The sequence below is a fragment of the Mycteria americana genome, chromosome 6 (assembly GCF_035582795.1).
Source record: "Mycteria americana isolate JAX WOST 10 ecotype Jacksonville Zoo and Gardens chromosome 6, USCA_MyAme_1.0, whole genome shotgun sequence".
Taxonomy (NCBI): domain Eukaryota; kingdom Metazoa; phylum Chordata; class Aves; order Ciconiiformes; family Ciconiidae; genus Mycteria; species Mycteria americana.
The window spans coordinates 9539592-9565677 of NC_134370.1; the positions used below are offsets into that span (position 1 = coordinate 9539592).

At 35.6% G+C, this 26086-nt stretch overlaps 1 protein-coding gene across 1 annotated transcript in view; it reads right to left on the reverse strand.

Annotated features, from left to right (window-relative positions):
* The window catches only part of ATRNL1 (attractin like 1), a 542236-nt gene that overhangs the window by 342105 nt on the left and 174045 nt on the right, over positions 1 to 26086 (reverse strand). Inside the window, exon 20 of the mRNA XM_075504052.1 lies at positions 18610 to 18703. Within this exon, the coding sequence (XP_075360167.1) occupies positions 18610 to 18703 (94 nt within the window). The remainder of the gene's footprint in view (positions 1 to 18609; positions 18704 to 26086) is intronic.

Sequence of the window (26086 nt, forward strand, 5' to 3'; positions counted from 1 at the left end):
GAAAAAAAGAGAAAAGAGAAAAAAAGAGAAAAGAAAAGAAGTGCTGTAACAGAATGCTTTACCGCATCCCTAGGACTGATGGAAGTGGTAGATTAAGGGCAAAAAAATCAGGATTACAGAGTACTCAAATTTACTAAACGAGGACCTTTTTTGACGTCAGAGAGAAACAAAGAAAGCCCAGGAGGCATACAAAAATCCTGTTTAGTAATCCAAACATACGGTAGAGGTGGGATATTACTGATGCAGAGACTGCGTGGGAACGGTTACGGCATAATCCCTTCACAAGTCTCTATTTCACCAGCCTTGAGCATTGCTGTTTTCTATCCATCATTTGCTGACTGTCTGTTGGTTTGCTTCTTAACTCAAGCCTGCACAGGATAATAGGCTACAATTACATTAACCGCCTTTCATCTCAGTTTGAATTAAATTTGTTCTGCGTGCCAGCATGAAAATCTGTCCCAAGTCATTTTGCTTAAGTCAAAGAATAATAAATTTCCTTAGTCCAATAATTCAGCCAATGGTTTTAATATTGTGAAATATTCCGATTTTTTTATAACTGAGAGATAATCTCAAAATTAGTACTTAAGAGGAAAAATTCAGTTAGAATATTTGTCAGTAGTATATATATATTCTGCATTATGATAGTGATTTTTAAATTATTTAAAATACAATCATATCCTCAATTGTTCTCATATTCCTAAGGTCTTTCTTCTCACTTGTTTTCAGATTGGGTTTCTAATTTATGCAAAAGTAATGCTATAATTTGTAATATTACCCACAAATTAGAAATGTAAAATATTTTAATGTCCCTTGAAACACAATTCTGGTGACTGAAATGGTCCATCATGTCAGAAAGCAAAGTACTAGTCACATTTTCCATAAATAAGAGAGAGAAATCAACTCGGAGCACAGTGGAGAAATGCACTCTGAGATGAATGCTCTTTTGGGAAGATCAGAGCGGAAAAAATCCAAAGAATCCACTCTACAATTATTTTATGTTTGCAGAGCATCCTAATGCATTATAGCAAACATTTCACTCCCAGATCATATCTAAAGGTTTAGTTTTAAAATTCTCCAGTGACCATCACAAGACAGGCTTAAAAAAAAATGGCATCTTCTGTACTACAATTTTAAGCTTTCCACCTTCTTTCTCTCACTTTTTTTTTTTTTGTTCCCTTTTGGATTTTTATTTTTAAAGAAAATATAACTGAAATAACCCTGTGATTTCAAAGTTCAAAAGTGGCTTTGGAGAAGTGTCTTAAGCACCACATCATTTTTGAAATGGCAGAATATTTTATAAGCAATCCTGGATTAGTTTATTTGTTTACTATCAAGAACAACAAGCACGCATGCAAAAGTCAAAATGTCAAATTCACATAAACTACTCTTAAGAAATATACCACAACTCTAGTGAAATATTCTGTTTTAAAAACAAAAAGTGCAGGTGTTCCTGATTTTTTTCCCCAGGAAAGACATGGTTTCCATGTCATTTTGGGGTGGGGGGGAAATCAAGATTTCCAAAACCAGGAAAAATCTTATTTTTTGTCAACTCCAGTTGATAAGTAGGACCTATGCAGAAGCGGGGGGGGGGGGGGGGGGGGGGGGTAGTGCACCATATGACCTACTGCCATAACAAGAAGGAAATTTTGGTAATTGGGCTTGGATTCTGGAAGAAAGAAGTATAGTTTTCTGTAGGAATATTAAGCAATATTCATGACTTCTGGAACTTGCAGAAGAAAATACTCATACGAAATGTTACCTGGTAGTTTTCATTACCATGTGTTAATAGAATGTATGACAATCTACTATATTATGAGCAGGCAGGAAATTGGATACAATATACTAATTAGAAACACATAAAACTGGATATAGCTGGCGTATACCTTGATATAACCACTATGGAGGAAGAAGATGTATCAGACTAATATTTGGGTTGTACTATTCAATACTTCTTTTCTGTTTCTAGCCTGCATTTAACTGGAATAATTTCATTTGAACTTCTAGCACGTTTATAACAAAGCTATGTTAGTCACCATTTCTTTCATTCTTTTTCCCCAATGAAAGAACTACCGTTTGCTGAACATTCACTGTAATTTATTTTAAGGTCAATACTTAAATGGCACCTGTGTTGCAGAAAATTTCATATGATACAAACATAATAAAGACAAGAGACAAGAGATTTCTAGGTTGCAGAAATTAAGTGTCAAAGGTAGAAGCTGAGGAGAGGTATAGAGTACACACAGGTTCAAATACTTCAATTAAAAGAATCAACATCCTGTGGCATAACAACTAGGTCTCAAAACAACCTGCAATGTTATCATAACTTTAACTGCATAGAAATACTTAAGAACACTGGGTAGACGATGAAAAACAGGCAGATACAATTCTACAAAACCGAGCACAGCGAAAGCTCTAATCAAAGCTTCCGAAGGGTAAATGTCAAACCATTTATTAAATCATGCAGTTAACTATTTTTCAAAAAAGCAACTATTTTCCAAAAAAGCAAGAACAAAAGCAACAAACTAATGGTATAGGAAAGGTTTCATGAAAGTCAATGACAAAAAGACAAGAGCATTAAGAAAAAAAACATAATGAAGTTTTATCCTTTTTCTACCCTAAAAGCAGGGTTGGAAAATGCATTTGATTTTATACATGTCAGGGTGGTTTAAATACAACAGAAAAAGGTGAAAAAATCCTTAAGTACAATTCAACAATAAATGCATTTTCTTTAAAAAAAAAAAAGTAATGCATATCTTCCCCAAAGAATGGATTTACAGAATTCCCAGTTCTGAATCTTAGAGGTATTTTACTTTTATGTGGATGGCATTGAACAGCAGTAAAGTTGTTCATCTGTTTAGATGTGCTGTTACCTCTTCTTTTATTCATAAATATAGAGGACGCAATCTTTCTGTTCAACATGAAGGATTGATTTATATATTTTTTCATTTCTTACAATCATCATTTGTTGCCTTAAATGTTACCTCACCTCAAAAAACCTTACCTTTACCACGTCCAGAAAACAAAAAATAATAATAAAGAGAAGGAAAATGAATGAATGAAGAGAAGCAAAGTATCAAGAGTGGATGGGAAGAACTTTGCGAACTAGTTTTGTGAAACTCTTGCTGCTATTCTGTCCATGACAATTGACAATTAGCCTCCCAAGAGCATGAGAAAGTAAAAGTAAACCATATGTTCCCCAATTTGCACCAAAATCAGCAAAATATCCCCTCTCAAACTTAAGTAACAAGGTGTTATCATGTATTTAAATATTTATCTGAAGCAGGGCCCAAATCTGTGGTTAAATCAAGACTATACGTAAGAAAGGATAAAATGACCTAAACAAGAACAGGATTAGAAAGTCATTTTGAAGCATCTGTAAAAAGTAATAGCTGCCCTCATCTCCTTCTGGATCATGTAAGAACTCATTTCCAGGCCAATTTTTTCTTTTTTTTAAGTTACACCTTCTTTGTGATATCTGATTTAATAAATCTCTTTTAGCATATCTGACTGTTCCTTTACCCTTTAATTCTTATCACTTCTCTGTAAGTAGCCCAACTTTTCTTCTAGAACAGTGTGCCACGTCGGACAAGTTCCTTATGTTAGTTTGACAATCTTGCTGCTCTCCCTTTGGCCTCCTGCTGTAATTTAGTATTCCTAAATTTATCATTGCTCTGTGTAACAGTGAGTGAAACAGAAGTGTTGTGGCAGGTCAAATTTTCAGATCTTATTATAAGTTTGCTTTGATTCTAAATCAGACTCCTGTTGCTATGTAAAACAGCTTTTCTAGCTAAGTATTTACTTTGACTTCTAGTACTTTGTTCTTTTTTTAAATTGCTGAAAAATTCCTTTTCTTGTAATATAAAAATAATAGATGGAGATGGAGAACGAAAGCTGTAAATCAATCCTTCTGAAGTGATAATCTAATAAACTACTCAGGCTTCACTGTTGAAGTTCAGGATATCATCAGGGGTCTTGGATTGATTTATGCCTTTGTAATCAAGCTCCCCAGCCCCATTATCTAGTAAGCTAGATAAAGAATACCACTTACTTTTCAATACATCCACAAAAAAAAAATAGAGAGCTCAAAGCATGCAAAGATTATGCAGCTTAATTTATATTTTATACTTTCTAAAGGTGATTCTTCAGTACAAAAGAAGAAAAGAATAAGGGAGCATTTCTAATATTAAGACATTATTATCTTTCAGCTGGTGAGTACAGATAGGATTGGTCCTATGCCATTTGTTGTTGCCCTATCAGTTATCATTCCCTGAAAATACCTTGCATATGATGGAGAACTTGCTTTTGCTGTCAAACTTTGTTAGTTTATATTATAAAAGGTAAAATATTACAGATACTTTTCAGTAATACTGTTTATTTTAACTTACTGCCTTTTCATATTTTGTTTATTTTATATCATTCACATGATAATCCAGGCTAAGAATGAAAAGGCAAAGAAAAAAGGATGTTTATATATATGCGTGCGTGCTTACATATGGTCAACCTGCAGAATTCCTTAGCTCAGGTAGTCTACCTCAAGATTTTTAAACAGGAGTTAAACAAATATCCCTCTTAAACAGACAAATCTGCAGCAAGGAAGAATAGTAATATAGGTAATCACATCAGATTTCACCAATCAACTACAGAATAGGACTTTAATCCCACTTCTGAAACAACAGAGTTTTTTTATAGCCCCCTATTTTTCTTTACGTTAATTGTTCAGTGAGTTAAACCACAATTCAAATATCTAGTTTTCTAAGCAGCTCTTTAAGATATTGCATGCGGTACTCTTATCTTCATACCAGAATAAAAAGAATGTATCATTTTAGTTAGCCCATCATTAATACAGAAGCTAGCGTTACAGAAAGTTTTCTAGCACTGCCTGTACTTGGGACATGGGGAAGCATGGGAACATGGGCTCTTCTGCAACAATTGCAGATATAGAGTTGAGGTGGAAAGAAGCTACAATATATAAGAAAACCTGTATGACTTCTAGGTGGCTGCACATATAACCGCAGAAGAATGCAAGTTTGTCGTAACTGGAAGGTTCCCCAAATTGAGGGCTCTTTAAGCATGATTTAGCACTGTGTGATTGATGTGCTCAGTCTCTATAATTATCAGCAGCTTCATGAAAAACATGAGCAGTAATGCATTTCTCACTCCCATGTCTTAGTACCAAAATATATTTCTTAGTTCTATCTATGCATAATTTTAATCCTTTATGTGCAAACTTCTTTTAACACTCTCAGGAACTACTGAAGCAATTTAAAACTAATAACTGGCAACAAAGCGAAACAAAACGTTTTAACTTTAAAACCAGAAATGTAACTATTGCAGCTAAATTTTCATCTATATGTAAAGGTATACAATTGACTGAAAGAGAAAACAGAAAATGAAAACAGCAGTAGGAAGATGCATATTACTTCTATTAGAGCCCATAAGAGGAGAAGAAAAGCAATCTTTCCATCACCAGGAGATTTCTAACAAATAGCGTCACCAGTACCCATCTGACCTAGCATTTCCTTATTGCTGTATAAAAACTGGGTTTTCTTCCCCTTTCTTAGTGAATGAAATGAATAAATATCATAAGCCAAAGCTGATAGATATATCTATCAACAGGGTTTTCATCACAACGTAGCTTCTTTTCTTTTACTTATTTGTAAGATTTTGAAAATAGATTTAAAAATAAAAATAGGACACGGCATTTTGTGCAAGTTGAGTACTGAGCAATCCACATCAAGCAACATAAAGAGGCACTACTTTAATTTCACACTTAGCTATGTGCTGATATAGAGCTCTACAGAGAGCTATGAGCTATCACACTGGTATTTTCTTTTCCCACTGCTACCTATATACTTGTACTAGCTTAATGACAAATTGATTAAACCAGATGTTTATTTCAACTCTAACAACTCTTGTACCAATGACTAATTACCATTCTAATGGCCTATCAGATGTAAATTATAAACCCAGATCTACACTGTACAATGGATAATATTTTATCTGAGGGTTAAATTCTGAGAATATTGAAGAAATTTCCAAGACCTTCAAAAAGTCACAAGCACTGTAGATCTAGTAAGAAGAAATTAAGATTCACAGAATCTATTTCGTTAAATTCACAATTCATTTCATTAAAAAGAATCAAATGTTTGGATTACTATATACATTAAACTTGTACACTGAAAATAAGGAAAACGTGGATGTTCAGGACAGGTCTACCTTAGAAAACTGCTTTCCCTTGAAACAAAAACTTTCATGCAGATCCCTTCTCATTTCACAAGACAAAACAGTAGGCCTGAGCAAATATTTATCATCAATATATTCTTCCTGCTTTTAATATTTCATTCAATACAAATGAATTCATGCAAATCATGATTGAACTAGGTATAGAAGTATATCCACTGCAATGTTGACTTGGATAGCACAAGCCCTACCAGACACACAAAGGTAGTCCCTTGAACTTTGCTCGGTGCAATCATGCCATGATGAGATGCCATCATGCGAAAATCATGCGATCACTTTTCTGGATTAAGCAGCATCAGCGACACAACCACTTTAAAGCTACCAAATGCTTACTCTCGTATTATAAAACTGTTTTCAACAGAGAACTCTATACTAGCTAATATTTTCAGTTACCTGTCAATTAATAAAATCAGTATCACTTTCAAATCATTCAACCTGATGTTCTCTTAAAATGGCAAACTTAATACAGATTCTATTGAAAAACATTATTTTCATTGTAAATGCTCCTTGAACACATTCTCTGCCCAGCTTAAAAAGGAAAACCTGGAGCATATAAGAGGTGTGTGTTACACCAGCTACACTTAGTAAAGAAATAAATGTTGTGATGGTTAAATTCCAACTTGCCTCCCATTAGGTATATATTTTGAATTTTCCACATACTGAAATAGCAAGGGAAATAGTTATTTTGACAGACAATATCCTAATGTTTTTATTTTATTTGTAAAATGGCCTGATAGTTCAAGAGAGAACTTTACTGAAGTAATTCCTATATATACTTCCTACTGGATTTAATTACAAAGCCATTTTATAGTTAAAACTAAATCCATTTTAATAACGTTCAGACTACATTTAATCAAGTATCTCAGAAAATGATGGATATTAACAATATACAGACATACTAAGTATAGAACAGGTCAAATAATTGCTTGTTCATTTCTATTTAAAAGGATTTTTCTTTAAATTAAAAAAGAAAAAACCCTATTTTCAGTCATTTAAAAAAGCATAAATGCTGTTCATCATTTACTGAGAATCGATGCTTTGTGCCTCAGTGAGTGTTGTCATTTCAGGAAGAAACAGCCTTATTAAAAAAAAAAAAAACAAAACACAAAAGGTGTTTTGGGGGACATCCAATACTTTTTAAGCAGCTCACCATAGAATCCTCCCTGTCACAAACCTCCAAAAAAAGTCAGAAATTACATGAACATGCACAATTAACTATGTGCAGAAACAGCTGGGCTTCCTTTGAAATCATCTCATTTTTACAGATCGGTTTCAAATGAGAAGAAACCACGTCACCTGTACCAAAACACAATATACCTGTGGCTCACAACAATTTTTACTTGTTTTGCTCACAACTGGAGTTTCTGTTACAGAGTATTTAAAGCTAACAGTACATAATGAAATACCAGTTCTGCATATTGAAATCGATGTCTGTATTTAAATCATAATGCTTTTTACAATATAACTCTACTCTTTAAAGTTCAGCCATCCAAACCTCATTTCTGTCGACAATCATTTAATGAAAATGGATCCATTCTCCTTTCTCTCTAATAAAATACTGTAAAAAGTCTTGCTGGCTCCCCAGCACAGTGCTACCATGAATGATTTAGGGGAAAGAATTTCATAAAGGCTTTTTACTAGAATATTTTTGAGCGCTTCTACCAGAAAATGTAACCATCTATTTTATCCTTGGTAGAAACCACAGGAGAAAAGTGAAGCTGCACAAAGAAGATCATAAACAATTAATATATCTCCAGATGCAGGAATCAAAATGGTCTATCAGCATCTGCTACTTAACATCTCGTGTTGGTGCCCATTTGTCAGTAATGAGCGGTTGCGTTGCACCGGGGCAAGCAGCAGCTGCTTAATCCAAAGCGCTCGCGGGGGGCAGCAAGCCAACAAGGCCAACAACAGCAGGACGTCTCGGGGACGAGCTGGATGCCCAGCACAACATCTCATCTTGCAATGGAGAACTAGGTTTCCTGAGAAGTCAAGGGAGGGGGAAGGTTTCTCGGAAGTATTCACAAAGCTTTCCCTCCCCATCAGGCGAGCAGCATGGGCTTACGACTCTTTGCCACATGAAAACTTGGGTGTATGGCTCCTAGAATCTGACGGACATTCTGCCTTGTCTCCTGACTGGCTGCTTCTTGTTGCTGTCATTGTCACCATCCAATATCATTCTAAGCGTTTTTTTCAGTCACAATTTTGAAAATTTTGATTGATTTATCTTACCCTAAATTGAAAACTAATAAAAAGAACCTGCTTGTTTATGAAACACCTGAAAACTGATGGCTTTACACATCCAAAACTGTATTTTTTTTTAAACGCAGTTCTGATTAAGGTGACAACAATATTGCCGTAAGCCCTTCTTTTGTCTTATTTCCTTATTCTCTCCTCTCCCTACAACCGGCAAACTGCATTTGTCTAAGATGCTGATATGGGCTATGAGCACCAGCAAGGATGGGTGCATGTCAGGACACTCTTTGGCTCTCCTCCTTGGTTCTTTTCCAGCACAAAGGACCAATAATGATACATAAAATTTTGATAAACCATTTTTAAGGCTGATCTGTAGCTCATATACTAGCCAAGATCTCCTTAGGAAGACCAAAATATTAAAATCACTCTGATAGCATTGATTTCTCAAATGGTACGTATACAGCTGACCAGTGTTTGTGTTTCATGAAGGCAAAAGCAATCATACATGTCAAATTCTTTCTTCTAGAGAAAGGGTCCATGAAAAACCCTACTAGCAACATTTGTTTGCTGGAAGATGCTCACCTTGAAAATATTTTGTCCTCCATAAAGTTTTGTAGGAGTGTTTACTCTTAAATCTTTGAAAAAAAATTCTCCTTAAATATTCGCCTTCCACAAAGGAAATATCACTTTCCTCCCTTCTGCTCCATAGTTAATTGTCCAAAGCTGACTCTGGTAGCAGCAGTCAGCAATAAAAATAGTGATGCAGAGCGTTGTTACTATAACATAGCATACATTGCATTTAATCAGTTACAATATGGCAATATATACCAGAATTTTTAGAAAGAGCTCCCTCAAATATCTGGTTTTGTCAGTCAGAACTCAGCTGAAGGTTTTTTTCTGATGACAGCAGGATGAGTAGCCAGAAAAGCCATCATTTACTTTCTTCTCCTTCTATAAAGAGAACCCCTTATCTTTAACCAAAGCAGTAGGAAGGTCCAAACAACATCATGCTCCACTGCAAATCTGTGTTATTTTTTCTCCCCTGCCCGCAGCAAATATTGTAACTTTTAAAAATTGAAGGGGGTTTTGGGTTAGGAAGAGACGGAGGATTAAGCTTTGTCATCTTTGAGATTTAAAGAAAATAAGCTACCTTTTTAACTCTTAAAAAACAATCTGCAGGAGTTAATTATATGGTGTAAAGTCTGTAAAGAAAGATTTGACAGACTTCAAAAGAGGCACAACTACCTATGGAGCAGACTCCAACTTCACTGTATCTTTAAGAGGGATGCGATGGAACAAAAAAAGCATCAAAACTGAATGGATCGGAGCCCAAATCCACAGAGAGACATATATGCTGTAATGCTTCTTATCGCACCACCAAATTGTTAGATGCCCAGTTGCTCGAGGAGAATTCCCAGCCCCAGAAGGCCTACCACAACTGCCCGCCCAGCAAACAGGTTGCAGTCAGGTGCCTAGGGACACCACAGTCGGAGAGTTTCTTAGCTACCCCTACACTCGCCTAGATGTGGGAGCTACAGATCAAAACCATTTACTGGACTTAAGCATGTGTACAGTTTCTCTGGACAGAAATAGCTGAATCAGAATATTCACTGGGCAGGTGTGTGACATACAGGACATCAGGTGGACAAGCTGTTACTATCTGAAAAACAGCTGGAATCTGATAGCAGGTATAGTGAATAGGGAAGATGTAAAATGGTTAGGTCAGGCACACAGTGCCTGGCTATATTGAGGCACAGAAGTTCATTAATAAGGAGTAGTAAAATGTACTCTACTAGAGTAATTCACAGATGTTATCCTATACATGACAATTTATGATCCGTGAGATTTATTATGGCTCCTGTGAACAATGACAGTTCATAATCCAAACACAGCAGCATGGAAAGAACAGAATAATTACATTAATGGTTAACAGAGTTAGTGACCATGATACTCTGTCTGGATGTATTTATGATTTGTGGGGACCCCAGCATCTTATTTGGACAGAAAGAATAGACTATGGGGGCATTTGGTTCACGCAGATTAGGAAAGACAACTGGCTGGTAGAATTGCATGTTGAAAAGAAGCTAGTCTCCACTGTCAGCAGCCTCCTACGAGTTTTTTCTGGAATCTGAACCACACTTTATGTTGGCCGTCTTACAAGAAATGCTCCAGTCTCCTTTTACATCTTCTCAAAGAAGCAGTGCCAAGAAAAGGTGCAACTGCATGCACCTCTCCCACTGGGCTAGTTGCTTTATAAGAAGAGTTGTTCATACTGATTTGTGGCTTTCGTTACTTTTCATAAGCCTCGGCCTTGCTAGCTCTTAACTGCGGCTCTAGTCCTGGCCACAGAGAAGCATTCCCAGGTGCCTTCATTGCACACCCTAAAGGATGCAGCGCAGCACAGCCCCGACATCATTTTCAACAGCTTGAACTGGGGAAAAAAGCCCTCAAATTGTAAGTCTTTGCAACCTATTGTGACCCTGCCTGAGACTAAGGCAAAGCATTGTGCTACGCAGATAGGTGCAATTCTGCTTTAAAGTTAACCCTAGGCCAGATGTAAAGCCAGCCCAAACCACAAGGCTCTTTGCTCACTCCTTAGCTGTACAGGAACAGCCTCAAAACCTCCCAAACGCTTTCTAAAAACAAGCACAGAAGCTAAGGTCACAACTTTGCTGGGTAACAAAAAATCAGACTCAACAATAAAGCAGTTTTATGGCAGTCATAACCTCCCTTCCTCTCCTCTCCCCAGTAACCCTTCCATGTGACACAGGCTATCCCTGTTTTTCTTTTTCCTGTATGAGAGTGACCATTAGCATCACTTCCCCTCATAAGTTCCTCTCAGACTCAATACATACCTAATTAAAGGCAGAATTGTCCTCAGCTTATATTTAGCTTTAAATCTTTATGGGTATATTTCAGACCTAAAGAACTTGCAAATTTGTTTATTCTTGTCAGCTGTGCTACTCTATTATAATAAAAATATATGTAGAAGCATTACCTTACGCATACATCCTTAGACAACCGGGACTATAGCAACACTTAGCACCAAAAATTACTAGCACTTCTTATAAAAGGGGTTTGCTTTATACAGACACGTCCTGAGCACAGTAATTCAAACCAGATCTCACTGGCATGTCATCTGTGACAGACTTAGGCAGCCTGCCCTGTTTCACTGCTTCACTGATATATCCTGCACTAAGCAAAACAGATTATTCAAATGCCAATCTCTGAATGGCATAGCCCTGGCACAGGAGGAACAATTTTTAAAAACAAGGTATTTTGAAAGAAAATCCAGCACCGTGTATTTTTCAAATGCGAGACAAAAAAGATATTACTTAATTAAATCTATATCCAGCATGAATACTAACATAAACCAGTTGGGCACAAGAAACAGGTACACTGCTTGCATTCCTATTTTACAGCCAGGACTGTCTGCAAAGTTGTGAAGAAAGTCTGTTTTGCTCTGCAGCTTGTATTTTTGGAGGTAGCCAGTAGAGGAAATAATGAATATAAAAAACCTTAGAGAACAACCGAAGCCCAGCGGTGAGTAGATTCTGCTCTGTTGAGCTTGCCAAACCAAAAGGCTTACTTATATATGTGCATACAGTCAGTTATGGAAGAGCCTAACTTAGAAGCCAAGAGGAAAATTACTTTATTCTCATGAAAGAGAATCTCTCTCGCCCAAACTGTTCCCATTTTCCAGACAATTAGTACTGAACTCAAAGATAAAAGGCATATTTCATCAGAACGGAACACCTAAGAAAATTACATATGCCATTTTTAATTCAGCTCTTGGCAAGAGACATCTTGCTAACATAACCAGTTTTACATTGCAATATCAGTATTGCAGCGTTCTCCAGATTTAACACATTCACAACTGACGGACAATAAGGTACCAATATACAAAGCTCTTGGCTACGTGCTCGCAGCTGCTCCCTTAGCCACTAGCTCCTTCTCATTCCTTCACCAAGAACACTGCCTTCCAGGAACAATACAGGACAGTCATACTCCAGTTCTTCTCTATTTTTACAAAGTCAGGCAATTTCCTGAATCAAATGTAATGTTTGCAATGTAACAATGCTTACGAAAAGTGTTGTTTCACATTTACAGAGAGCCTGCAACTCTGAAAGATCCCAGAGCGCCTCATACTGAACATACCGAAGAAGAGAAAGTGAGCTTACTGCAGCACAAAAAAAAAAAAATCTACAAAAAGCCTGATAGTGACATAAAATACTGCAAAACCCCATTTAAATAAAATACTACACAAGGCCCGTTCCAAATCACAAACTTTATTTTTCTTCAAATTTTAGATTAAAAACTCTCTCAAATGTTTTAAGTTCCTGATGTTTGCCTTCTGAGTGCTTGAGCCATTAGAGCACATTTGGGTCATGCCCTGAAGCTTTGATATTAGACATACTGTTTAAATGAAAGCTGCAATTTAAGCAAAAATGATTGATGCCAAAAACATGAATTAAAGAAAAAAAGGTATCTCAAGTCCTTGATAGATCTGGCAATAATTACTACATGTAGAGCAGATAATTAGTACATTTAAAACACATATTTAATGTTGAAGTGGGAGTTTTATTTTATTGTTCTCCTTAGCAACCTAACGATCTGGCTCTTGGAGAACAAGCTGAGGGCTTGAACCTATCCTTACAGAAGCAAGCTAAAATTTTCAGGCAGTTAAATAAGAACAGGGGCAGTCACTAAATCCACCTAGATCTCCATGCCAGACTTTGCTGGAATTCTCCTTGAAACACCATAGCTAATGGAGTAACATCCATAGGCACGTCAACGTTTTCTGTTAAATGGAAAATTCAAGGACTGGACTCAGCATTGAACAAGGAGAAAACACCTCATGTCAAACACAACCAAATATGTAAAACTAACAGTGGAATATGACCAAATGACAGAAAAAGGAAAAAAAAACTTGAAAAAAGAAAAAAAATTAAAAAACAGTTTCCTTTAGTATTTTAAAACCTTAAATATTATACTTTTGAACTTCACTTTGGAAAAGCACAGATCACCACAGTAACTAGTATTAAATGGATTCTACCCTCTATCATGAAAAATAAACTCTTAGATAGAAGCTTTTTTATTAAACTTCCAGCAACCAGAATCTCACCGGGTTGTTTGTGTTTGTTTGGGGTTTTGTGTGTGTGTGTGTGTCTTTGACAAAGGAAGTTCTAATAAAGTGAATTTTTTATATGATTGCTGTCAATTTTTCCCCTACCAGAAAGCAGAAAGCAGAGCTCTGAGAGGAAACAACAGGGACCAGATTTACTCTGCTATCAGCAAATAAAGCTGCAGTGATATCAATAGAATGGTGAATTTGACTCATAACTCAGTGTCTTTTTACCTGCCTTTCCATCTGGTAAGAGGAATTATACCATTCTGTGGAGGGGAATTATACAGAAGAGGACAGCGGGATATTTTTAAATCTTATTCTTATGTAAATCAGACTATCAATAAGTGCTTATTATTTATGCACAGATCCTTACATTATTAAATAGCTTTTTAAAGCTTGCATACCGTGAAGATTTTACCAAATAAACAGGGTATATTTTTATAAATAAAATAGTATTTCTTTCACCTCTTCAGAAGAAATAACAGTATGATTAAGAAATGAATAGTCTGAATATCTATTAGAATTAAAATGAGCAAAATATTACTTTTTCATTCCAGAATACCCTGGATCTATACATTTTATACTCTTAAATTTATCCGTCTTACAACTACATAAAATATAGTATGAAATATGATATTAAAAATAACGATTTTTTTTCCTCCAATATTTTATTTCCACCTAGCAGTTCTTCATTACAGAAGTCCTGAAGTCCAGTTTTTGCCCAGTTCTTACATTTTTTTGGGTAGTTCTTTTTATTATGCAGCACAGCAGACATTCTCAACATTTTAACGTTTCCCAGTTAGGTAAAATAATTATTATTCTAATTTATGCCTGGAACTTAGATACACTAAAACGATATCTAACCTGCCCATCAAAGATACAGTGTCAATACCAACAGGACAGGTCCAATAGCCTAAAATCTGCCACAGCAGAAAGTACTTAACGAGAGAGATTTATTTCCTTCCCCCAAAACTACAGCAATGGCTGTAACTGGGAAGTACAGCGCAATAAATGTTACAGTACATCCAGTAAAAACTGACAATTTGAAAAATTCACTATGAAACTCTATTTCCACAAAGCATTTGTAACCCTGTAACCTTTCCAGATGCTCATAATATGTCCAGATTTACACAGATTTACAAGGGACAACAAACGCTACAGACACATCTCCAGGTGAAGGCTGTCTCTTAGAAGAGCCCACACATACTGAAACTTCTCAAAGAATGATTTAACTACTCAGTTAATTCTACAATTTTCATATTTTTCTTCCTTGTATCCAGTAAAAGTTCTCTCATTTAATATCAAAATTTGAACTTCGAAACATCCCCTTAGCATATTCCTTACATTTCCATAGGCCTATTCTCGAAAAGTTATATGTGTATGTAATCCTGCATAAGGATACACTGAAACCTATGGAAATTTTAAAATCTCTGTAGACAAAATTCTATGAGGGAATAAAATGAGCAGCTAGAAAATCAAATATTACAGAAAATTAAATAAAATTACCTTAAAGTAATAGTTTTCACCTAAAAATACGTTTTAAGTCAATATGATGTTTGTGTTAATACCAATGGCACATTTCATTATTAAAATTAAGGGGGGGGGGGGGGGGGATCTAAGTATTTTTATTTGTATCTGTTTCCATTGTTTTACAGTCTAGTTACTTTGAATAATCAAACCATTCCAATCAGTTCCTCCTGATTAGGAGATTATTACAGGTTTTTACCAACTGAAACTACCTACTTAAAGGAAACAAAAATATTTCTTTTTGGAAAAAATGTTATCACGTGTCATTAAGAAACATTGTAAAAGAGAATGTAAATGTATGCTCAAAGCTGCTTTACAACACTAATTTTCATTTAAAATGCCACTGTGCTTTGTGCTATCCAACAGCACAATTCAGATATTAATATAACTGAGAGATGGGTATGCTAAAAAAAATTTATAAATAAATAAAAAATGAGAAAAAAATAAAGAAGATCCTCCATAAAAACACAATAACTAGCTGTTCTTAAGCAAGGGGGGGGGGGGGGGGGGGCGGAAATGTTGTAAAGTTTTCTTGATTCCCTAAAAACTCTGCCCCCAAGGCATGGTGTGTACTGCATGTGCCGAGCAGATATAAAAGCATCAGAGGGAAGGAGGAAGAGATGGAGGGAGGGAGAGAGGGAGATAACATACTACCCTGCAGCTATGACTTTCTAATCGATAGGATTCTTGACAGGAATATAAATCTGAGTTTCACACCGAACACTTAGAGTTTGGAATTTTCACAGAAATCCTTATTTTAGGAATCACAGGGTTATAGGTTTGCTGCTGAGATTGCAGAACAGCCTATCTAACAAGTGGCAAAAAAACAATTTTTATCCAGAGCTATGGAGAACATTATTCACACTTTGAATCAAGTTCCAGATGACTTATGCAGAATATAATAAAGCAATAAATACAAGTAAAGCATTTAGCTAATTTAAAATAATCCTTATCTTCTAGATAACTACTGTGTATGTATTTTGACAATATAATATATTTTCAAAATGGATTTTGAGTGTAAGGATAATTTTTACAGAGAAAATATTTTTCTATTTTTTTAAACGTAATAGGAATCTGATCAAGTTTACATTCTTCATATGAAGTTCACAAATTAGATGGCAGTACAGGACTGGATTCAGTGATTCAGGAGTGACCTATTTTTAATGTTCTTCATCTCCTGGTGTTCTAAGGGAAATAACTAAAAAACAATATTTGACTGAAACTTCCATACATGAATGAATCACTCTCCCAAACCAAGCATCAGAGTAAAATGACAAAACCTAAGTGTATCATCTGATAACATGTACTAAACCTCTAAATCTGTGGTTATTGGCTTTCCTTGTGATATCGAGTGATCTTAACAATGAGTCTCTCGTACTGAAATTTTATCCTAGTCTAATACGTTCGAAGTGTCTATAACTGGAACTGGTCTCTTTCTACATGTGCTGCCATAAACTAGATAGTCTACATTGCCTTTTTTTAAAAATGATTTTTTAAAGAACAGAGTTAGGAAAGGACTTAATAGCAAAATTTCAATTTTTATGCTAATATTTGTGTCTATGAACCCAACAGATGTGAAGCTCACAACCTGAAATGCGATCACAGCCAAAACCCATTTGAAAATGGCTGCTCTGCAGTTTATTTCATCCAAAAGAAAGCATTTGGAATACCAAATGCTTTAACACCACAGCTTCCCCTGGGTAAGTCTTTGGTCTATGTAAGAATCTAGGAAGGGGATGTACTACATGTGACAAAACCAGGGATTTTCAGTCTGAAATTGCAATTTTAAGTTTACTCTTGAAAAGTCAAAATTCAAATCTCCGTTTCCTCCATTTTGTGGAATTGCTGTAACTCTTGACAAGGACAGGAAAATCCACCACCAGAACAACCTTTTCTCTTCTAGTTCAGTGAACGGGATAAAAAAACTTTTATGACAGACATAAACGCAGAACAGCTGACTGGTACGGCTGAGCAGCACAACCGACTGTATGAGACAAAAATTCCAAATCAGAGCAGAGAAAACGATGATGAAACAGACACAAGATAAAGGGAAAGCAATAGCAAAATAGATACGTGAAATACAGACCACAGAAAAGGTCTATAAAGAGCCCCTTAGGCTGAATGGTAGTTGGTAGAGGACTGGAGTTACGAGTAAAGAAACTGTTTCCTGTAGTTCCAGTGTTACGATGCACAGCAGAGCAGATTTCTTCCCCGTCCCCCGTCCCCCCCCCCCTTCTTTGTAAATAGGTAGAACTCCATCAACATATGTTCGTAGCAATCAAACCACTCATTAACATCTAGAACTGATTAAGTGTTTGGACACAAAAAGAGGAAACAAATAACTTCTCAGTGAAGACTTAATTCAGAGTTTAAAGACATTATCACTCTTCAGCTTTTGTCATGATAAAAATTCATCATTTAGTCCTAATCTTGGTTTCCTATCTCATCCTGAGAGTCTCCAATTAGCTAGACAAAAGTCCCAGAGGTACCACTGAAACAGTATACCTGCCAGCACAGCTCTTTCTCACGAATATACACATAGCCTCTGCATCAGATATTTTCATTTCTTGACTACTTATCAAGCAAAGTGTTAAGAGTAGGATTCAAGGCAGTTCCTTAAGAGTATCAAAGATGAATCCACAAATCCAGTGAAAGAACAGGCAGAACATAACCTCTGGCACCTCTCCCTTCTGGAGAGGAATAAACTGTATTTATGCCTTTTCCCCAGTTCCAACCAACAATGATAAGACAATTTTGGGGCCAGATACTATTTAAAATAACTATAATCATGAAAGGAATAAGGTTCCTATTGGATATTGCAACATACAATGAACTGAAAGAAGCATCTTTAAATATAAGGCTATTCATAGTTAACTTTAATGTGTTATTTCTCCTACGTGACAAATTCCTCCAGTAGTTCCTTGTTCTTAGTCCTCCTTTTTGTTACGCTCCATCTTAAGTTGCAAGCTCTTCCTCTAAACAAACACAATCAGCTATTCCAGTGCAAAACAAGACACACTAATTGTACTTTCCATGGCAGCTCTACACATTCCTCTGTTCTGTATTTAATAATACGGAAAAATGTCCAGAAAACCATGCATCTTAGTATGTTTCCAAAACTCTAAAAGTCTAATCACTGTAGATTCTGATCAAGATATGTGTCAAATGTACTGCATATAATTACCAATTTTGCAGATATTTTTTACTTAGAATAATTTTTTTAAAAATCCTAAAAAAAGGAAGACAACTACAGATAATCCTCCAGTTACTTCTTTCTACAGGATATTTTTTAAATCTCTAATGTCTGCAAAATATTACTAATATTTGTGATGTAATTCTTTAACAAAAGACTAATATTGAAATTTCCCAAGAAATGTAGGAAACACTGGATTCATCACTAACACACTGTCAGGTTACTCACAAAATCCAAAATCAAAAGCAAAACAAAAACAGGACAAAAGTGATTACACACTAAGTATGAATTGCAATAACTTTGGGCTACATTTAATTGTACTCACAGTTGACACTGGTCTCCTTTGATTCCCTTAGTTGTGCAGAAACATTTTCCTGTTTGCATGTGACAAATATTTGCATGTCCACTGCAGGTGCAAGCTATAAAATCAAAAAGGAAAAGTGAGATTTCTTCACCCGTATTTTACTTTATAACTAAAGGAATTTTCATGGATTTTAATACTTCACCCTAAACACATTTCCTACAAGCTGTACTAAAAAAAAAAATATTACTACTTCAATTATAAGCTTCTTTGAAGAACATTTCACTAGCACATCATTTAGTTTATTTTCTGTAGAGTTAAGAACTATGCATGTGTCATTAGGGGCTCTCCTCCACAGCTTAAATAATAGCAGTTTGAGAATAGCCATTAAAGTCTACCATTTCAATGAGCAACACAGAAAATTATTAACAATACATATTTTCTATACAAGGTGAAATCCTGACCAATGGCAAAAGCAATGGCAAAATTCCCTTAGTTTCAAATGTCTAATTAAAGAAAGTATTATTGCAGATGTTTGGTAAAATGTCTAATATAACCAGAACTCTTGCTTTTGACAAAAGCAAACAAAAAGAAAGCTTTGAAACCATTTGAACAAAGGCAGAGTTAATACTACAATTATGGTCCACAGCAAGAATATTCTAGAAGCAAAAAAGCAGACGCCTTTAAAAGGTCCTGAAATCTGAACTGGAGCAGAATCACAGAAACATCAGCATCACTCCACTCCTTGTTAAACTCAGTGGCTAAAGTAAATCTCTCCACAGTGGTCTGCTCACTGCCGCTCTTGCTGCCTGATTGATTCTCACTTCAAAACAAACCTTCATGCTCCCAATTCTTTTTCCTTTTTCTTCCCATGTTTATACGAATTACTATCTTGTTTAGGCAGTCCTCCTTCTTTTCTAACCAAGCGTACAAAACTTAATAACCTCCCTCTGGTAAATGTGTCAATAAGTTCCCACATCATACTGGAATAATTACTTGCTAATATTCACACTACATTTAAAGTCTTTCTTTAATACAAAGTAACTCTGTACCTACCTTGATGATCATATTATGCTTTCACTGAACTTTTAATTACAACTAAGATAAAAGATTTAATATGTGGGCTCCTGCTTGGAACAGATATGATACTAAAAAGTTTATTTTCCACTTTATAATTCTAATATTGAATTTCTATCAGAGGGATTGAGTTTTAATGTTCCTATTCTACTGATAAGGAATAACACACAATGAATACTTCTGTGACAGTGTCCTGTACCACACACACTCTAAATTCTTTGCCCCAGCCTAAGACAAATAGGGGAAAAAAGTATTATAACAGCCAGCCTAGAACCACAATTAAACATGTTATTGACAGAGTACTTCAGTATCAGGAATTCTACGGTTTGTTCAGCCTTTAGAACTTGTTGAATAGCCAGCTGAAGCTGAAGGAGCAAGTCTTACTAAAGAGGTACTAGAGATTCAAGCTGTCTGCAAGAAACACATTCCAGAAATTTCTATGCAGCATATACTGACGCGTGACTTTTTTCTCTCTTTCATAATACGGCTTGTAACAACATTTCTGAAAAACACCTACAGTTACCACAGAGTGCTAAATTTTGTAATTTTGCTATGATCTTGACACTCTACAATAAATGTTCATTGAAGTGCTGCTACTATATAATCAATTAGGTTTTCCTAAATCCATTCATGTTTTCCCCTTTACATTTATGGAATGATTATTTAGGCACTTTAAGCTGGAAAAGCCTCTTCTCAAAAGTTAATTATAATTGTGTAAATCTCTGCCATACTTTCAGTGAAAAACAAAGGAATATATTCTTAACAGCTTATTCTGCTTACGGTTAATTGCTTTTAACAGTGAAGGAGCTAAAAGGCTGAATTCCAAATCATATTCCAAAAGCTGTCAATACATTGACAAATACAGAAGCTATTGCCAACCAACCTTAATTGATTGCTCCTGTAGTGATTGCTCACCTAATAGGAAGGAGATCACAAATGTGAAAGTGGAACTTCCTTTACGTGAGTAGCTTTTATTTAGTATAAGTATTTAAACACTAAGTTATAAAAGCCTTTGGACACTATGCATCTTTATCACCTTCTTTGGAAAAAAAAAAGGGGTAAAACGGATTATACAGTAAAAGTAACAGATGCCATATGAGACTTTGTGGAAGGGCAAAACTGTTTCCTTTGGCAGCTCAGACATGACTTGTATACCCAGTCCATGGCACTACAGATAAATCAAACTTCTCAGTACCATTTATCCCCAGGGACATCTAAATCACATCAGCACCTATATAGTGCACTTCTGTGTACTGTGCGCTCGCTCACACAGCAATCCACAGATGAACTCCTCTCCAATCAGCCAGGTATCTCCTTCCATTTAAACTGCATCATGTTTTCTGCATCAGAGTCACTGCACTCTGTCTTTGGAGTTTCCTGGATTTATACCGGAGAATCGTTAAACAACAAACATCTGATGGAATGTATTTTCCCATGAACTCACATCTACATTTTGAGCCATGTGTATTCATAGCACACACAAATAAAAGATATGTTCATAGTTTGCTCTCTCTCACCAAAAACACCAACAGGGCTGGTCTACCTCACCTGCATTTTCGTGACACGTATGAAGCTTCTATGGTGCTAAGATCAGTATGGTTGGAAAAGGAGGAGAAAGAAGGAGTTCAGAAGACTCAGAAACTTGTATTCTGGATTCCTCATCAATGAAAAAGCTAGTTCTGACAAGCCCAGCAGCTAATTTTTTTCTATTAAAAGATGAAGAGAAATTACGCTCATTGATCAAGTTCCTAGTAATTTAACTGTTCCCTGGATAATACCTTGGAAAAGGACATCAGGAGCTAATCACTTTTACAGTATTTTAAAAATCTCATCTGGACAAATTTTATTTAACAGCAGTGAATGCATATTTTAATTAATCTCAGGCTTGCAAGTCTGTGATGAAAAGTGGATTCCTACCAACCTGTGGACCTCTATGTGGGGAGTAACTCAAAAAACAAAATACATACAAGCCACCCCTGCTGTTACTGAAGCAAATGTGGATATATCTTATCAAACAAATGCAATAGCAGAAGCAGGGCGATATTGCAGTACATTCAGTGGAAAAAAATTTTAGATGCCATTATCTTTGTGCCTCACTGAAGGTGTTTTCCATTGGCCTACTTCCTAATAATACAAAAGAAATTACGAGCTTTGAATATGAACTATGTTTACTAATTAATAAACTGCAACCTAAAGCTACATTTGATTTCAAAGTAACAGATGATTTACATTCTTCCGTTACCTCAATATTTCCATACTCCTCTTTCCATAGTTTCTTTAATATTTACTACTTGATTTTCTCTGCTTAACCATTCTCAGTGAATGGTTTCTCTTCTGATAGTACTGTAAGTCAACAGTTAAAACTATAGCTATGGTAGTATCTTTCGCAGTCTAATGCTAGTAGAAATATGCCAAATCTTGGAATCAGTTTTAAAAGCGTATTTTGTACCAATCATTCTCAGCTGGTAGAAGTCAGCACAAGAGAAGCAATTTATATTTTGCCTTTTTTTTTTTTTTTTTTGCTGTCCCAGCCCTCTCCACCCCCATGCATTTGTTTTCAAGGAACAAGGCTTAAGTTCCAGCAGCAGCTGCTAAAGCCTGTATTAAGTAACTTGGGGGTTTTTTTCTTCCAAAAAAGGACAGTTATCATCTTTAATGTTGATCTAAAGAAATGCCTAACATGATTTTTCTTTGTAAGAACTAGCTAAAGCTGAAGGAAAAGGAAATAAGAGTTAAGAGTTAAAATGAAAGCTATACTTAATACTTCACATTTCAAATGCTTGTCCCCCCCCCCGTGTATTAAATAGAAGGTTTAAGAGTAGAGTAGAACTGCATGGTGGTAAGCAGAGATTTCTGAGTGAAAATTCCAGGCTCAGACTACTTAATGCTAGATGGTGGGAGGATCACATTATTGCTTTTGATTTTCTGGGCCTGTCTGCCCCATCTTAATTAACATATCTGAGACACTGTCAAGGAAAATTTCTGAGATCCCATTTTTGTGCCTTAGTGTTCTCCTACAACATTATATTTTCTGTGGCTGTGTATGAAGTTAGCTAAGCCATCCCACTGAGATCCTCAGCCAATAAGGACAGTTCCAGCTTCTGCCACACTTAAGCATTTTACCAAGTTTCAGCATCTTTTAACTGATTTCTTTCTCCCATTTAGTTCCCATGTCCTTCAGTGTGGATTTTGGATAGCCACTGTTCTTTCACAAGTCCAGTTAGGCACAGTGTGAATCTTTTGCATTGTCACGTCTCTCAAGTGATGCTAGGTTGACAGCAACACATTCTCTATCATGATTATGCTTTAAATAATGTCCAATTCTTAACATGAATTATTTTATTTGGAACACAAACAGTGGGCTTAAAATCAGAGGATGAAGCATGCATACACAGATTTGCTGGGTTAAGAAAAATCAAATATATAAAGAAACAATCTTTATGCTTTTGAATAGGGATATGGCACCCCTAACAGAAAGAGGGAAACAAATAGAAACATAACAACACTTACAAGCCCACTAGGGAAAGATTCTCTAAACTTGATTTTTTCTTTCTTTATTTAAAATACACTCTTTTTTTTAAAGGAACCTAGAATCAACTTTTGGCCCTATCCTCAAAAAAAACCCACACCACCAACATAGAAAACTAGCCTCACCAATGCCATTATACCTTTTGCTGAGTACCGCCGTACGAACATTAGTATAAGACTGTTAGAGAAGAGACATGATTATCTACAGGGTACATCAGATTCAGGTTCTGCTGCTGTACGACATATTCCAGCACTCATAGCAGCATCATACTCAATCACTTTCAGGAGGTTACGATGACATTAATCCCCTCTCAAATCTTCCCTGACAGTCATCAATGCAGAGAATAGCTTGAAATCTTGCTTTAACTTTATTGTATGTTAAACTTTCTATAACATTTTAACAGTCTTATTAAATTCTGTTCACATTCCTCCTAATTTAAGTACTCATATTCCATATTCAGATTTCAGAAATGAATCTCTGCAAACCAACTGGTTAAAATGAAATATACAGAATGTTGTTCTTTAAAAAAAAAAAAAGGTAAAAATCTGCATCACAAAACACTACTGACTTTAAACAATAACAGTAAGTTAATTCCAGGCCATGTATTTTCAATGAGATAATCACACCTCTAGGATACAAGAGGGATTGATAGTATATCATGGCTCCTTTTCCCTCATGGCAAAGAAGTACATCTGTCATTCTCTATTTCATAATTCACACAGAGCTAACAGTTTTTAATTATAAGGACAAGCTTAAGACTCGAAATAAATGCCAGCTTCTGCTGGATTTCAGAATGTTCTATTAGGCAAGAATTTTCATTAGCCTCACACCTTCCAAAATAAATTGCAGTACATGAAACACAGAAAAACTTGTTACCAATGCTCATATTTCACTTAAAGATACAAGAAAAGATGGGAATTAGAGTTGTCACAATTTTGTGTGTGAAAAACTCAGGCACAGAATATAGACAGAGAGATATATTTTAATTGATAATATATTGTAGAACTCTGACGGAGACTTTATCTCATGTTGCAAATTCCTGCCCAAACATGGGTACATTCTTTAAATCAACTTTCAAAATTTATATAAATTGTATGATTTGTATATTAAAAAATCATTATCAGCTACAAAAATTATTCTTGCAAGTAAGACTAGAAACTTTAGACGCAGTATTTGGGAACCATTCATTCAACCCCATCATGACTGAGAAACATGAGTTAGGTACACAAAATTGTATAAACTGCCTCCAGGTTGAGCTTTAATAATAAGTTCTGATCACTTTTATGTTCTAGGTATAGATACACCTTAGAAATTCAATCCTCTGTAGATGCTGGAAATGATCCCCCAGATGGACTGGCAAGATTTAAAGTTAATATCTCATTAATATCAAGTATTTTAGCGCAGATAATGAGTGGACTTTTGTAACAAATCTCCCAGTCATCCCCCTCCTACCATGCTTTGGTTTGTATCATACTCCATGTCCATGAACTCAATTTCAGAGGAATGAAATCAAAACAGAAGATGGCCACAGGACCACAAAGATGATTAAGAGACTGGAGCATCTTTCATATTAGGAGAGGCTGAGAGAGCTGGGATTTAGCCTGGAGAAGAGAAGTCTCAGGGGGATCTTACCAACGTGTGTAAATACCTGAAGGGAGGGAACCAGACTCTTAGTAGTGCCCACTGACAGAACAAGAGGCAAATGCCACAGATTAAAAACCAGGAAATTCCATCAAAACACAAGAAAACACTTTTTTACTGTGAGGGTGACCTATTGCACTGCTGTAGGTGCACATGTACTCTGTGTTGCACCTTTGGATAGAAACGGTGAGTTCAGCCCAACTTCAAGAGTCTTCCCACACTACTGCATGCTCTCCTCTCCAACTTGGGTTTACACTACGCACACACGCTTTTGTTTAAACAGTTATTCTAAATATTTAAGTACCATGCAAACATTTTATCAATCATTAAATATTTTAAATAAATAAATAAATAATCTATGGCTTACAATTATAAACCTGCTTAAAAAAATACAACTTTTAATCTATTTTTGTCATGTTATTTTTACATATTAACTGAAATGATGACATTAGAGCTTTAAAAACAACAACAAAAAAACCCCACACCACCCTGGCAATTTCTACTCTATTTTTAGGGAAATAGCAGTTCACACTACTCTTTTGTACAACATGCAGATTCTAAGTGGAATAGAAAGATTATATGAAAACAATATAATCCAGTAGAGTAAATCCATGCTGTAAAATCACAACCCTATAGAATTCATTAAATAATAAATCCACAGCATGATTGATTCTGAGTTACTAGCTCAGCATATAAATGTTCTTGCTGATGCTGACAACAAAAGAATACCCATCACTATTTCCATGAAGTATGCATTTTAGACAATTGAATTTAAAAACACTTATTGCTTAGCCCCCATCTCCAACATGTAGCTGCAAGAGCAATTTTTCTCTCAAACGGAGCTCACTACAAATGGTACTTTAACTCAATATGTTTGCTTACTTCAAAGATTACCAAACCAGTAGCTGCACACAGGTAATTCCTTTAAGACACCTTGCTGATTTTTTTTTTGAGAGGAAAGCTATGACAATGCTATTAAATATTGAGGTCCACTACTTTAATTTTGGTAATGTGCAAGGTATAAGTTACATCAGAAAAACGTACACGTTGTTATCAAAAAATAAACGTATCAAAAAACTCATACACATCAAAACACATACACATTGTATAAAAAACATATACGTTGTATATGTTTTTTAAAAAGGAGATACAGGCTTTCTCATGCAGCTAGGCTAAGTAAGAAATAGCAAGCATAAATACATACTAGATATAACACTGTAATGCTCAATTTCACTGTGAATGTTCACTTAGGTA